The following is a 16330-nucleotide window of genomic DNA, read 5'->3' as shown; positions in this document are numbered from 1 at the left end:
ATCCATTTAATTCTACTCACTCTCCCTGTCTTTTCTTCATTTATTTATCCATGAGCTAATATGAATCCACAAGGACAGCACACAAGAGGATAGATGAACACAAGAGTGATATGCAGGGAAATAATGAAATTGTCCTATTTGCACATCACTTTTTAACAGCCAGTTATTTTGTAAGGCAACTGAGATATCAAATAATGAATGCACAGATTGAGATGGGGAATGTGATAGGGAACATGTTCTAAAGTAACCTAAGACTTATTGGATATTTTAACTGGATACTATGAAACCAAAGGTAATGAACATGAAAATGGATTTGTCAATGTTTCAATGATTAAAATATTTTTTCATGGGTATGTCTTGCATTTATATTGACCAGTAGGGGGCTCTAGGTTTGTTTAATTAAATGGGGCAATATATGTGTGGAAGGACTTACATATTGTATACACAGGTGTACATTGCCCTGCTAGAAGAGTTATCACTTATGCTGCAACCCTTTGCCTTTTATGATATCATAACTTTAACATAGCTGCATTGTTGCTGTGGAATGTGTAGACAAAGCTGAATTGGAATCTGATCTACTATGACAATGCAATATAGTTCAGTGTTATGACATCATAATAACAATAGAGTATTAGAAAGCAAACTCAGCCTTTAGGTCTACAAATACTTACTGAGAATTCAATTGTGGTTGTTTTTAAAAAGACTGCGCTCCCTCTATGGGTAATTCATTATTTTTTCTTTTTAATTAATATACCTTCAGTATATTCACTACTTGATTAGTGACTGGAAATGGTTGATAAATGTAATTGTGTTGAGCAACCTGAGTCTGCCACAGCTTCTGTGACTGGAAATACAACCAACAGCTTTGATGAGGATACGGCATGCATACACTTTCCATTCTTCAGCTGCCGCTTCTTGAGAAGATCAAAGCCTTCAACACAAAACAGACCCAATGTTTTTAGGAGACTTTGGAAGAGATTTAGACAGACAGTTTCTTGCATAGGAAACATTGATATTACAAACAGTGTGATTGAAGACACTGTTCAACAGGAACTTGAAAATGGAGCACTAACAAATGGCACAGAAAATGTCAACGATCATAACTATGGCCTTGAGAGTAAACAACACAAAGAAGAGACAACCTGTAATGCAGGTCCCTCAACTTCAAGCTTAGAAAGGCACTCATTAACACCTGGACAAGCAATAGCATGCAACAAGGATATGCTAACCTCTTTTGAACATCTTGAAATTTTTAATTACGCTGAAATCTTTTTTGTGGGTCAAAATGCAGATAAGCAGCAACATAAATTGAATGACCCAGATAACAGAGGTTTTGATGATAAAAGAGGGTTTTACCTGCACATACCTAATAACCATATCGCATACAGATATGAATTTCTAACAGCCATTGGGAGAGGAGGATTTGGTCAAGTTTCCAAGGTCTATGATCATAAGCTACATCAACACGTGGCATTAAAAATGGTTAAGAATAATGAAACAGCTTGTCATCTAGCTGCCCGCGAAATCCAAATTTTGGAAGTCCTCAGGAAACAAGACGAGGATAATAAAATGAATGTGATACATATTCTGGATCACTTTACTTTTCGAAATCATGTCTGCATGACATTTGAGCTATTATACATGAGCCTTCAAGATCAGATGGATAAAACAGAACAAGGTTTCAGCTTACCTTTAGTGTGTGATTTCACTTTCTCCACTTTGAACTGCTTGAATTGTTTGCACAAAAGTAAAATCATGCATTGTGACCTAAAACCAGAAAATATTATATTGAAACAACCTTCCAGAAGTGAAAATAAGGAATTGATTTTGGTTTCAGCCAGTATGATGGTGAGGATGTTGAGCCTTGGATTCAGACACTCTACTACCGAGCACCAGAAGTAATTCTCGGTGCTGATTGTGGAATGCCAATGGATATGTGGAGCCTCGGATGCACTATGGCAGAGTTATTTACTGGTGTGCCACTCTTTTATAGTGAAGATGAGTACGATCAGTTGGCATGTATAATAGAGTTATTGGGGATGCCACCTCAGCGGCTGATGGATTCATCAAAAAGAGTTAACCGTCTTTTCAGTAAGAAAGGTTACCCTAAATATTGTAATATTACATGCTCACAAGACGGCTCTGTAAAACTCAGTGGTAGTTATTCTTTCACAGGCAAATTCAGAGGCCCACCTGGAAGTAGAGAATGGGGAGTTGCACTGAATGGCTGTAATGATCCACTGTTTTTGAAATTTTTGAAAGGATGTTTGGAATGGGACCCTAATTTACGAATGACACCAGAGCAAGCTTTAAGGCATCCTTGGCTTCTAAATCAACTGCCAGGATTTTATGATGTCGTCTCCATTCCAGCTTACATATTTGATGAAGAGGAGCTCAGTGAACCAAGCTGCAAATCATGCTCCTTGCGATCAGTCTTGTTTGATGTTTCAGAAGAGCTCAGTGTAGACAACATCTCTGAGGAATGCTATGTGCCATCTTCTACATCCTGCACAGAGAGCTCTGAAGGGTGCTATATACCATCTTCAGCATCCAACAAGTCTGAGGCAGAGATCACTATGCCAACAAGGTGCAAGTCATGTCCTTTCTGAAGAGCTCAGTGTAGACAACATCTCTGAGGTATGCTATATGCCATCTTCTACATCCTGCACAGAGAGCTCTGAAGGGTGCTATATACCATCTTCTGTGTCTCTCTCTCTCTCTCTCTCTCTCTCTTCCCAGCCTCTTTCTGCCAGCCATCATCTGGTCACAGACCAGTCAGCCTCTCTCTGCCAGCCAAAACCTTGTCACAGACCAGCCAGCCTCTCTCTGTCAGCCAGCACCTAGTCACAGACCAGCCAGCCTCTTTCTGCCAGCCAGCATCTGGTCACAGACCATACAGCCTCTCTCTGCCAGCTATCACCTGGTCACAGACCAGCCAACCCCTCTCTGCCAGCCAGCACTTGGTCACAGACCAGCCAGCCTCTCTCTGCCAGCCAGCACCAGGTCACAGACCAGCCAGCCTCTCTCTGCCAACCAACATCTGGTCACAGTCCAGTCAGCCTCTCTCTGCTAGCCAGCACCTGGTCATAGACCAGCCAGCCTCTTTCTGCCAGCCATCACCTGGTCACAGACCAGACAGCCTCTCTCTGCCAGCGAGCAACTGGTCAAAGACCAGCCAGCCTCTCTCTGCCAGCCAACACCTCATCACAGACCAGCCAGCCTCTCTCTGCCAGTCAGCACCTGTTACAGACAAGCCAGCCTTTCTCTGCCAGCCAGCACCTGGTCACAGACCAGCCAGTCTCTCTCTGCCAGCCAGCACCTGGTCACAGACCAGCCAGCCTCTCTCTGCCAGCCAGCACCTGGTCACAGACCAGCCAACCCCACTCTGCCAGCCAGCACCTGGTCACAGACCAGCCAGCCTCTCTCTGCCAGCCAGCACCTGGTCCCAGACCAGCCAGCCTCTCTCTGCCAGCCAGCACCTGGTCACAGACCATGCAGCCTCTCTCTGTAAGCCAGCACTTGGTCCCAGACCATCAAGCCTCTCTTCTTATTTAAAGCATGTAATAATTAAATAAAAAATGATAAAATCTCAAGGTGTTTACTGTCCCTTTAATAACCCCAGCATTCATACATATTTACACACATCTCACACATTTGATGTAGCTTGCCACTGTCTAATGTTAAAGGGATACTAAACCCAATTTATTTCTTTAATGATTCAAAGAGAGCACGCAATTTTAAGCAGCTTTCTATTTTATTCCTATTATCATTTTTTTTTCTTTATCTTGCTATCTGCTTAAAAAAAGCAGGAATGTAAAGCTTAGGAGCCAGGCCATTTTTGGATTAGAACTTGGGTTATGCTTGCTTATTGGTGGCCAAATGTAGCCACCAATAAGCAAGCGCTATCCAGGGTGCTAAACCTAAAATGCTTAAAAAGCTTTAAAATGCTTAAATAAAGATAGCAAGAGAATGAAGAAAAATTGATAATAGGAGTAAATTAGAAAGTTGCTTAAAATTACATGATCTAGCTGAATCATGAAAGAAAACATTTGGGTTTACTATCCATTTAGACCTAAATTTTTTAGGTGCTTTTAACATTAAATTGAGTGAACAAGCTTCTTTGGACTTTGACAGTGTTATGAATACCATCAGTGAACTGAAACTAAAAATAATCAATTCAATTTCAAAGTTATTAAGTGTTGAAAAAGAGTACCTATTCCAAATCTTTTATCAATGAGAAAACATAAAAAAAATATTATATATAAATTATAAATAAATAAATAAATAAATATATATAAATCGATATTTGAAAAGCAGACAGAGTTTATTTTACAGTAGGTGTTTTATTTTCATTTGGTGAAAAAACAAGAAGAGGTTGCTGAAAAGCAAAGAAAAAAATGAATGCTCAGTAGCACATTGGTTTGTAGTCCTGCTGTAGCCTGGAGGTCAGTGAGTACCTATATCATGTGTATCGTATCATTTCTAATTAGGCAGTCTATGTTGAAAAAATACAAACCCTCAAGCTAAATTTACAAAAAATAAAAAAGTAAAATGACAGAAAAAAAGAAAGAACAAAGCAGTTATTAACTATTTAATAGCTTACCTAGCTAAAATAAAGAGAAATTTACCTGTAAAATAAATCCTAACCTAAGTTACAATTAAACCTAACACTACACTATCATTAAATTAATTAAATAAATTAACTACAAATAACTACAATTAAATACAATTACATAAACTAACTAAAGTACAAAAAAAAAAAGCTAAGTTACAAAAAATAAAAAAAATAAGTTACAAACATTTTAAAAATATTACAACAATTTTAAGCTAATTACACCTAATCTAAGCCCCCTAATAAAATAACAAAGCCCCCCAAAATAAAAAAATGCCCTACCCTATTTAAAAATTAAAAAAGTTCAAAGCTCTTTTACCTTACCAGCCCTTAAAAGGGCCTTTTGTGGGGGCATGCCCCAAAGAATTCAGCTCTTTTGCCTGTAAAAGAAAAATACAACCCGGAACAGCCAATAGAATGCGAGCTCAATCTGATTGGATCAGCCAATCGGATTGAACTTGAATCTGATTGGCTGATTCAATCAGCCAATCAGATTTTTCCTACCTTAATTCCGATTGGCTGATAGAATCCTATAAGCCAATCGGAATTGAAGGGACGCCATCTTGGATGACGTCCCTTAAAGGAGCCTTCATTCGTCGGTAGTCCGTCGGTAAAGAAGGATGTTCCGCGTCGGCGGGATGAAGATTGAAGACCCCGCTTGGAAGATGACATCGCCCGGATAGAAGACTTCTTCAGCGCCTCTTGGAAGATGACATCGCCCGGATGGAAGACTTCTTCAGTGCCAACTGGAGGATCACTTCATCGGATGGAAGATTTCTTCAGCGCCCCTTGGATGATCACTTCTGCCGCTCCGGATCTCCTCTTCAGTTCCATCGCTGCTCGGCTGAGTGAAGACGACTAAAGGTAGGATGATCTTCAGGGGATTAGTGTTAGGTTATTTTAAGCGGGGTTTGGGTTAGATTAGGGGTATGTGGGTGGTGGGTTTTAATGTTGGGGGGGGTTGTATTTTTCTTTTACAGGCAAAAGAGCTGAATTCTTTGGGGCATGCCCCCACAAAAGGCCCTTTTAAGGGCTGGTAAGGTAAAAGAGCTTTGAACTTTTTTAATTTTTAAATAGGGTAGGGCATTTTTTTATTTTGGGGGGCTTTGTTATTTTATTAGGGGGCTTAGATTAGGTGTAATTCGCTTAAAATTGCTGTAATATTTTTAAAATGTTTGTAACTTATTTTTTTTATTTTTTGTAACTTAGCTTTTTTTTTTTGTACTTTAGTTAGTTTATGTAATTGTATTTAACAGTAGTTATTTGTAGTTAATTTATTTAATTCATTTAATGATAGTGTAGTGTTAGGTTTAATTGTAACTTAGGTTAGGATTTATTTTACAGGTAAATTTTCTCTTTATTTTAGCTAGGTAAGCTATTAAATAGTTAAGAACTATTTCATAGCTATTGTACCTAGTTAAAATAAATTGAAAGATGCCTGTAAAATAAAAATAAATCCTAAGATAGCTACAATATAATTATTATTTATATTGTAGCTATATTAGGGTTTATTTTAAAGGTAAGTATTTAGTTTTAAAAAGGATTAATTTAGTTCATAATAGAAATATTATTTAGATTTATTTAATTAATATTTAAGTTAGGGGGGTGTTAGGGTTAGTGTTAGACTTAGGTATAGGGGTTAATAAATTTATTACAGTGGCGGCGATGTAGTGGGGGGCAGGATAGGGGTTAATAAATGTATTATAGGTGGCGACGGTGTAGTGGGGGCAGATTAGGGGTTAATAAATTTAATATACGTTGCGGCAGGGTCCGGGAGCGGCGGTTTAGGGGTTAATATATTTATTATAGTTGCGGCGGGGTCAGGGAGCGGCGGTTTAAGGGTTAACATGTTTATTATAGCTTGCGGTGGGCTCCGGGAGCGGCGGTTTAGGGGGTAATAACTTTATTTAGTTGCGGCGGTGTAGGGGGGGACAGATTAGGGGTGTTTAGACTCGGGGTACATGTTAGGGTGTTAGGTGCAGACATCTCCCATAGGAATCAATGGGATGTCTGGCAGCAGCGAACTTGTACTTTCGCTATGGTCAGACTCCTATTGATTCCTATGGGATCCGCCGCCTCCAGGGTGGCGGTTTGAGAACCAGGTACGCTGGGCCGTAAAAGTGTACCTGCTAGTTTTTTGATAACTAGCAAAAGTAGTCAGATTGCGCCGCACTTGTGTGCGGAACATCTGGAGTGACATAAGAATCGATCTGTGTTGGACTGAGTCCGGCGGATCGAAGCTTACGTCACAAAATTCTACTTTTGTCGGTCTCTAGCCTTTGATAACTAAGGCGAATCAGCCTCGCCACAAATACGCTGCGGAATTCCAGCGTATTTGAGGTTGACGGCTTGATAACTAGGCCCCTTCACGTGGAGCTATAAAGCTCTTATATAAAAAAAAAAAAGTTATGGCCAATCTAAAAAAGCCCTGAAAGATTAATTGTATGCAAATCTTAAACCATGTAAATGCCTATACAGGTCTGGGAACCAAAATCCAGAATTGTTTAGGTATTAGGCATTCTGGATATGGGGAATTTCTGGATTTTGATATTCTGTACAGAATCATTTTAATGTTGGGTACCTGCACAAATGTTTAATGTGTCTTTACAATAGAATAGTAAATAATAAGAATAAAGCATGGGGTACAAATGTAATGAGAAACATGCCTTCAGAGACAGACTGACTAAATATGTTCAATTCCCAATTCCATTCCAATGTTAATAAGAACTAGAGTGAACGAATGTCTGATGATGCTCAATTGGCATTCAGAAAAGTACCTGGTCTCAATTCATTAAAGTTGTTTTTCCCCACACACGAAAAATAAAAACATAATTTATGCTTACCTGATAAATGTTTTTATTTCATGGTGTTGAGAGTCCATGACCATTACTCATGGGATTAATCTTCTCTACCACTAGGAGGATACAAAGATTCCCATAACTCTATAAAAACCCTCCCATCCTACCTAGTAAAAATCGAACACAAATGTTTAATGTAGAAAAATTGATCACCAGACAGGCTCAGAGAATGAAATAAATAGCCAATGCTTGTCAATTCAACAGCAGTTATTAAAAATAGGCATAGACTCTAAAAAAATGCGAGAGTTATGGCCTGTAACATAATTCAATTTAACATTACCTCCAAGATATGTGATGGATTAATAAAGTGGCGTAACGTGACTTGTCGTCAGCGCCCAGGGCAAGGCAAGAAGTGTGCCCCCTAACCCATTAGCACTGACTGAGTCTCTTCCACCAGTACAGTAGGGATTGGCAAATTTGCTTTGAATCTAGGAGCCAGCTCAACAACTTAGGACACAGGTTTTTGTTTTAAAACAAACAAAGCTTAGGACTCAATATGGTTGCAGGCAGTCATTACTTTATTATATACATTAAGTAAGTATATTATAGAACTTAACAATTACATTTTTTGGTTCAATATTTAAACATGGGATTTCATTTTTAAAATACATCTGAGCCAGCATGCTAGAGTGTGAGAGTGATCTATGCTGCTTTAAAGTGAAAGACAGTTATTTTATTTCAAATTCATTTTTATCCTGGGTAAAACATACAAGATGTAGATCATCTACATCTATATGTTTTTAACCAGGTTAAAAATGAATTTGAAATAAAATAACCGGCTTTCACTTATCTACATTTTGTATGTTTTATTTTAACCAGGTTAAAAATGAATTTGAAATAAAATAACCGGCTTTCACTTTAAAGCAGCATAGATCACTCTCACATGGGTCCTTTGGAAGTTGGAACTTGGCTGGCTAGCTCAGAGTGACTCTGGGTCCTTTGGAACTTGGCTGGCTGGCCCGCCAGGGACGTCACCTGGGTAACGGTAGAAGCTAAGCGGCATTTTGCGCGCATTGCTATTTCCAATCCCCATTCCCCAGGGCCCAGGCAAAAACAGCAACAGAGGCTATAATAATTTAATTATAATTCTGGCTGGCAGTGGCACTGGTGGTCTGGTCCTGATACGGACCCGGTGATGAGTTTGGTAATTTGGTTGACACTACTTACCTTATCATTGCGAGCGCAGAGTGCTAGTCAGTCTGACTCCACTCTAGCTCTGCTGCTCTGACCCTCCCTCCTGACATGCGTGCTGGGAGTGGACCATGCTAACTAGTGACGTAAACGCTAGTCTAGCAGCAGGTAACGGTCGGATAGGATTATACTCATAAATTATGATAATTAAATCATTACACAGCACGTCTTGACAGTTCACTTGAGAGACAGAACGGCTGGGTGCAGGCGCCTGTCAGATTTTTTAGCCTCCCTGTAGCGCTGCTGGGAGTGGGACTGTGACTGTCTACTGCCTTGAGATGGTGGGGACTGGGGAGGCTGGGAGCCGACCGTTTTGCGCCCCTCAGAATTATACACCCGGGGCAACCCCCCCTGTGGCCCCCCCACGCTATGCCACTGGATTAATACGAAGAAGAAAAAGGATGCTTAAATCAAATGTTATTAATGTTAAAATCAAATAGTTAAGTTAAAAGATAAATGACTTACTTTTCACTGCAAATTGCAATTGCCACAGCTTGCATAAAATGTGCGTCACCTCTCCAAATCTGTAAATAAGGAAACATGAGAAATTTTGCACCGAATTACACAAGCAAGGGTTACATTATTAACCCTTCAACATCTGCATAGCAGGATATAGTTGCAATAAACTACAATAATAAATCACAGCAAGAACATAAAAATAGTATACCTTACTTTTTAATGACAATTGCAATTGCCACAGCTTGCACAACAGTAAATAAATTGTGCATCGCCTCTCAAAATCTGAAAATAAGGAATGAGAAATTTTGGGTTCAAAAGTAAAAAAAAATGTCAAAAATCAAGTGATAATTAAAGGGAAACTGAACCCATTTTTTTTATTTTGTGATTCAGATAGCGCATAACATTTTAAGCAACTTTCTAATTTACTCCTATTATCAAATTTTCTTCGTTCTCTTGCTATCTTTATTTGAAAAAGAATTCTGGGGTTCAGAACTCTGGACAGCACTTTTATTGGTGGATGAATTTATCCACCAATCAGCAAGAACAACCCAGGTTGTTCACCAAAATTGGGCCGGCATCTAAACTTACATTCTTGCATTTCAAATAAAGATACCGCGAGAACAAAGAAAAATTGATAATAGGAGTACATTAGAAAGTTGCTTAAAATTATATGCTCTATCTGAATCATGAAAGAAAAATTTTGGGTTCAGTGTCACTTTAAATGTTAAAATGTTTGGGGGGGTTTTCATGAAAAAACAAGTTAAGGCAGGAAGTGCATATACACACCCATGGGCATAGGAAGAGAGAAAGTTTATTTTTCAACACATTATTACAATATTTTAAGAAAAAAACAAAAATACATATTAAAATACCCTATTTTAACTGCAAACTCCAAAAATATCATTTGTATGTTCCTTTAATTCATATTCTATGCAATACCCTCTAAAAAATAGATTTTAGACCAGAGATGAATCTGATCTGAGGTCTGAGGTCAGATGTGAGTAAAGGGCTCTGAAATAGCTTACAGGCCCATTTAGATCTGATTAGGGGGTCGATCCGATAAAAATCGTCGCCCGCAAAAGCCGGCGACGCCAAGAATTGCGCGGATTTGGTATCCTATATACGGCGTAAGCTAGAAGTTACGCGCGTAGATTTCTGGCGTCGCCCGTAGTTTTTTGGCCCATAGACTGACATATAAAACACGCGCAATTTGCTATCCTATATACGGCGTAAGGACTTACGCGCGCAGATTTTTCTAAATCTACGCCATTCTCAGCTCGCCACAAATTGAAGGCGCAGGTACCCTTGCACTGACTTAGAAACCAACGTAACTCTCAGAAGGCCTAACAAATGCATGCCTAACAATATACATAGCAGCAGCTTGTTCACAAATAGTTAACCTCTTAAAAGCATTTATTATTCCTGCCCCTGCAAGTGTGTCAAACCAATCACAAACAGCACAACCCCTCACCTGCAACCTTAAAACACCTGCAAATGCACACCCTCATTAGCCACCATGTTTCCCTTGCAGTATATAGCATTTAGAGTGAGACAGCGTCGTGGGGCACAAGGGGTGCTGGAACCCCTACAAGCCCCTGTTTTGGATGGTATCCCTGCTGCTGAGGTCCCTGGTCATGGTGCTGTAGCTGTCCCTGCTCCAGCTGCTGCTGCTGCCCTCCCTGATCCTCCTGCTGTTGTCCCTGTTCCTGGTGCTCCCCATGCTGCTGTTGCTGCAGCTGCCCATAGGCCAGCAGGGCCTATAAGACGAAGGCATCAGCAGAGGGGAAGAGCACCAAGGGTACACAGGGTTAGGGTCACCCTGTTTGGGATGACAGAAGTGGAGGTCAGGGAAAAATATCGCTTGACATCTGCAAGCCTCATTAACCTATATGAGGTGTTGAAGGATGAAATTGACCCTCAAGCGTATAGGAACCGAGCTCTGACTGGTATGCAGAAGCTGTTGTGTGTTGTACACTTCCTGGCAACTGGCTCATACCAGTCAACAGAGGGGCTTGTGTCTGGCCTAGCGCAGTCTACCTTCTCCAGGATTCTAGGGGAGGTTCTGACTGCTCTAGATAACCAGACACAACGATACATTCATTTCCCCCATACCCCCCAGGAATGGAACCGTCTTAAACAAGGCTTCTATCGACTGGGGGGTATTCCTAATGTCATGGGGGCAATTGATTGCACACATGTGCGTATTGTGGCCCCACATGAGGAGACAATCCTCTATATTAACAGGAAAGGGTTTCACTCATTGAATTGCCAGATGGTCTGCGATACCAATCTGAAATTCTTACATGTGTATGCAGGCTTCCCAGGGAGTGCACATGATTCCTACATCCTGCGCCAGACCTCCTTATTCAATATGTTTGAAAATGGAACACTTTCGGGAGGATGGCTGCTTGGTGAGTACCTTCATTCTGTCTGTATATTTCTAATAAAGGGACACTAAACACATATTGTCATCTCATGTGTCAGATAGAGAATACAATGTTAAACAGCATTATAATTCACTTCTCTTATATCATTTTATTCATTCTTTAAATATATATTTTTTTTAAATTTTCTAATTCACATATATGAGCCAATCATATGAGGCTTCTATGTGCAGCCACCAATCAGCAGCTATTGAGCATATCTAATATGCTTGTCATCAAGAGTTATCTATAGAATGGAGAAAATGATCTAATCAAAGTTAATTATCAAGCTGCTAACAATTGCAGGTTCTTATTAAATGGACAGTCTAGTATAAATTGCTCTTCCATTATTCAGATAGGCCTTTGAATTTTAATTAACTATCCTGATTACTTCCATTAATATTTTGATGAAATCTATCTTTTATATGTGATTCATGTTGTGTCCCTTTAAAGCACATGATGTACCTGTAGTAATCCAAACACATATGTTACATGACAGGTGACGCAGGGTACGGCTGCAGACCATGGCTATTAACCCCCTTGGTGCACCCCATTACAGAGCCACAACTCAGGTACCAGGAGGCACACATAAGAACAAGGAATGTCATTGAAAGGAGCTTTGGCCTATTAAAAACCAGGTTCAGGTGTCTGGATGTTACAGGCGGAGCACTACAGTATAACCCCAACAAAGTGTGTTCCATTGTCAATGCTTGCTGTATTCTACACAACATTGCTGTGGACACACGTTTGTTGGGGGACATTGACCCAGAGCAGCAGCAGCAGCTGGTTCCTGTACCTGAGGATGTGGACAGGGGGACACTGAGGGGGAATGAAGTGAGGGATTATGTCATCCGGGAATACTTCACCTGTAAGTTACTTATTCATAATTACAGTAAACCGTAACATTCACATGTATTATGATGTTTGACAGTACCTCACCAACCATTGCATGTGTATATATCATGTCTTGCAGAATGTAAAGGTTTGGATTTCCACTGCATGTAAGTGAAAGTACTACATCCCAACCCCCTTCCCTTAAAGGGACACTATACCCAAACATATTATTTCATGATTAAGGATAGAGAAGATAAATTATAACAAACCTTATAATTGAAATAAATTACCTATTTTCATTATTAATTTAGATATACTTTAATGAAGACATAGAAATGCACACAGTGAAGAAATTGCAGGAGGCATCTATATACAGCTACTAATCATCAGCTACCAAACACATCTTGATATTTTTTTCAGCAAAGAATATCAATAGAATGAAGCTACAGAAATAATAGAATGAAATTATAGTTTAATTTAGAAATTATCTTCACCTTCAAAATCATGAAGTAAAAATATTTGCTTTAATGTCCCTTTAACAACCCTAATTACTGTATATTTATAATTTGTTTAATTCATGTTTAGTTCACTATCATTAAGAATGAGGATAATGGATATTTATACCTTATGTTCACACATTCTTTAAATATATTATTAGTTATATATACCAACGTGTCAATTTATATTGGATGTGAGAAACCTTGATGTACATCTTAGAAGTTAATATTACTATATGTACCGTTGAGACACAACCATGTCATGTTGTTTATTGAGCATGAATATGTCATAAACATTATAATAATACCTTTTTGGTACATTTCAACACAGGTATTATTATATGTTTTAACAATATTACTGTACTAAAACACAACTCACATGGATGTGGATGACAATTAGATAGTAAATAACAGAGGACAAGATTTTCAAAGAAATTGAATAATATTTTTTTTTTTTTAGGCCTCTTAGATGAGGGGCCTGGTGTGGGTCTTCTGCCTCTCCTGGGTTGTGTGGATACACTAGGAGTGCTGGTCACAGAGGAGATACTTGATGCCATGTCCTGCTGTTGGGTGAAATGCTCCACCAAAGCCCCCAACAGTTGATTCTGTTCCCTCCATCTTTGGTCACTTTGGATTTGCATGTCCGATATTACACGTAGCATTTGGTTCTGATTTTGGACCATAGCTGATAGCGATGCTGCCATGTCCCTTTGCAGCTCATTCGACCTCTGTTGTAAACGGTGTTGGGTTCTATGGAACCTGTGTTGTTCCCTCTGCATATTCTGACACGTTTCCGTTAGAGTCTCACAGGTCAAAGTTTGCCTCCTCTGTAGTGAGATATATTCATCACCCATGGCAGAACTCAATTGATCCATGGGCTCTTCATCAGCAGGGACAATAGGCTCTCTTTCAATGACGTGTTCCTCAGCTGGAGGTGCCAGAACAACAACCTCAGCTGGAGGTGCCGGAACATTAACCTCAGCTGGAGGTGCCGGAACATTAACCTCAGCTGGAGGTGCAGCAACAATAACCTCTGTTGGAGGTGCAGCAACAATAACCTCTGTTGGAGGTGCAGCAACAATAACCTCTGTTGGAGGTGCAGCAACAATAACCTCTGTTGGAGGTGCAGCAACAATAACCTCTGTTGGAGGTGCCGGAACATAAACAGCAGCTGGACGTGCAGGAAGAGATATCTCAGCAGGAGGTGCAGCCACAGGGATATGAGCTGGAGGTGCAGGGCGATGGATTACAGTTGGTGGAGCCCTTCCAACTGAAGATGATGGTCCAGATGTCGGGATGGACCGATAGTCCCAATGTACGCTGGTGTGCATCCACTCAGCCTGCTGGTATACTCCTGTGGTGCCCTGATATTCTTGGGGGGGGGGAAATACATCTACCCTTTGGGGCTGGTGGGGCTCCCCCTCCAAGCCATAGGAATATTCCTCCTGCCACGGGTCCTGCCAGGTATCCTCCTCTAATGCAGGTGGCATGATATGTGGATGTTCAATCGACGCAGTCCAAGACATCTCATGCCTGGCATACTCCTGCTGTCGTATCTGTACCGGTGGTTGTGGTGGACATATATTTAGAACCGGTGTTGGGGGATTCATGGGCATAGGCACCCTGGTGACTGGAGGTTCTGTGAAGGAGTCAAATGATGAGAGTGATTAGTACAGTCACATATCTATCCATGTGGGCATACAATTTACATGCTAGGGCCTATCCACATTCTCATGTCAAACTCTATAACATGCTTGTGCACATTGAGATTTGTGATATGAGGGTTTGTAATATGCTAATTATACATGTATGTGTTTCATACAATAGTTCTGTGTACATGTCAGTGATGGAGAAAATGTGTTCTTTAAGTGACACTATGGTTGTGATGACTATGGTGTCCATTTACTGAAAGGTCTACATGTGGCTTGTGGCCTGTGTTACTCTGAGACATGTTAGTATTTCACTATTCTACCTCATATCATGAATTTCAATGTGTTAAGTAGCATTAAATGGACATGCAAAACATATTGATTATTTAATGATTCAGCTAGACAAGCATGGAATTATAAAAATATTGTAATTTACTTCCAGTAGCTAATATGCTTCATTATCTTGATATTCTTAGCTGATATGCATTTATTGATAGGCTCAGAAGCTGCTGATTGGTGGCTGTACATCAATGCCTCGTGTGATTGCCTCACCCATGTGCATTGATATTTAATAAACTAAGATTATCAAAATAATAATTAAATATAGATAATGGAAGTAAATATGGATGTTGTTTAAAACTATATTCTCTATCTGAATAATGAAAAAAGATCTTTGTGTTTCATGTCCCTTTAATGTTAAATATCATTGTATATTTAGTTGTTACTAATCAAAATACCATGATCCTCATTGTGTACATGAATGTGTGACAATATAGGATGTTATAACACAAATACATATTATACTAGTGTGTGGGATGTTACTCACCAGCATGCTGTGCTGATGTTGCAGTCCCTGAGTCACGAGCCCCTGGAAGTCCACGGACTGCTGTGAGGCTCAGGGACCTACGAATGAGCTCCTGCCACTCATTGTATTCTGCCTCATAGTGAGGCCCACCTCCTGTTGCCCTCTGGGATATTGCTTCCTGGCCCATCCTCTCCTTGACCCTCCTCTTGCAATCATTCCATCTCTTCTTAAGCCCGTCAACATTCCTCCTCTGTTGGGACACTCCATTGACGGCCTCCACCACCTTCTGCCAAGCATCCTTACGCCTCCGGGCAACTCCTTTGCCCTTCTCTTGTCCAAAGAGGGCATTATGGTTCTCCAGGACAGCCTGGACGAGAGCGAGGTTTTCGGCAAAACTGAAATTGGGACACCTCATACGCTCCTCGTCCTGGGCTGCCTGGCTCCCTCCCTGGGATGTCCCTGGTGTGGGTTCCTCCCTATCCTCTCCCTCCTCCCCCCTTCTATCCCCATGTGCACCCTCTATCCCTCTTCTCAGTGTGCCTGGCCTTTGGGCAACCCCACTCCCATCCTCCCTTCTGGCTCTCCCTCTCCCCACTCCGCTCACTCCCTGACGGGGACCCTGCTGCTCCTCCTGTACATAATCCTCTCCCTGCGACTCCCCTTCCCTCCTCCCCCCAGCCCTATCTCTCCCTGACATCCTCACACTACACACACTCACACTCACTCCCACTTCAATCACACACAATCACAACCAGACACTCAGCCTTTCAAACTGTAAAAGATAAATAAAGAGTGTTGTGTATTTTGTATATGTGTGTATGCAAAATGTGTGCAATATGAAAAAAAGTGTAAGTAAATGTACTGGCTTAACAATCCAACCAACAATCCGACCTAACTAACTTTTGATGATGCTCCTTTCTCACTACTCTTACCACTAATCTCTCTACTCGCTGTAGTGTGCTGTAGCTCCAAGAACCAACCAAACACACTGAAGAAATGGCG

The 16330-nt window shown here is 40.5% G+C and overlaps 1 protein-coding gene across 1 annotated transcript; it reads left to right on the top strand.

Annotated features, from left to right (window-relative positions):
- The first annotated feature begins 789 nt into the window (after positions 1 to 789).
- LOC128647208 (dual specificity tyrosine-phosphorylation-regulated kinase 2-like) lies at positions 790 to 2609 on the top strand. The gene is given in 2 exon segments (XM_053699990.1): positions 790 to 1816; positions 1819 to 2609. Coding segments are annotated over 2 exon segments (1818 nt in total).
- Positions 2610 to 16330: the final 13721 nt, after the last annotated feature.

The sequence above is a fragment of the Bombina bombina genome, chromosome 2 (assembly GCF_027579735.1).
Source record: "Bombina bombina isolate aBomBom1 chromosome 2, aBomBom1.pri, whole genome shotgun sequence".
Lineage (NCBI taxonomy): Eukaryota > Metazoa > Chordata > Amphibia > Anura > Bombinatoridae > Bombina > Bombina bombina.
The sequence above is the reverse complement of the archived record's forward strand: the minus strand, read 5'-3'. Positions and strand labels throughout refer to the sequence as shown.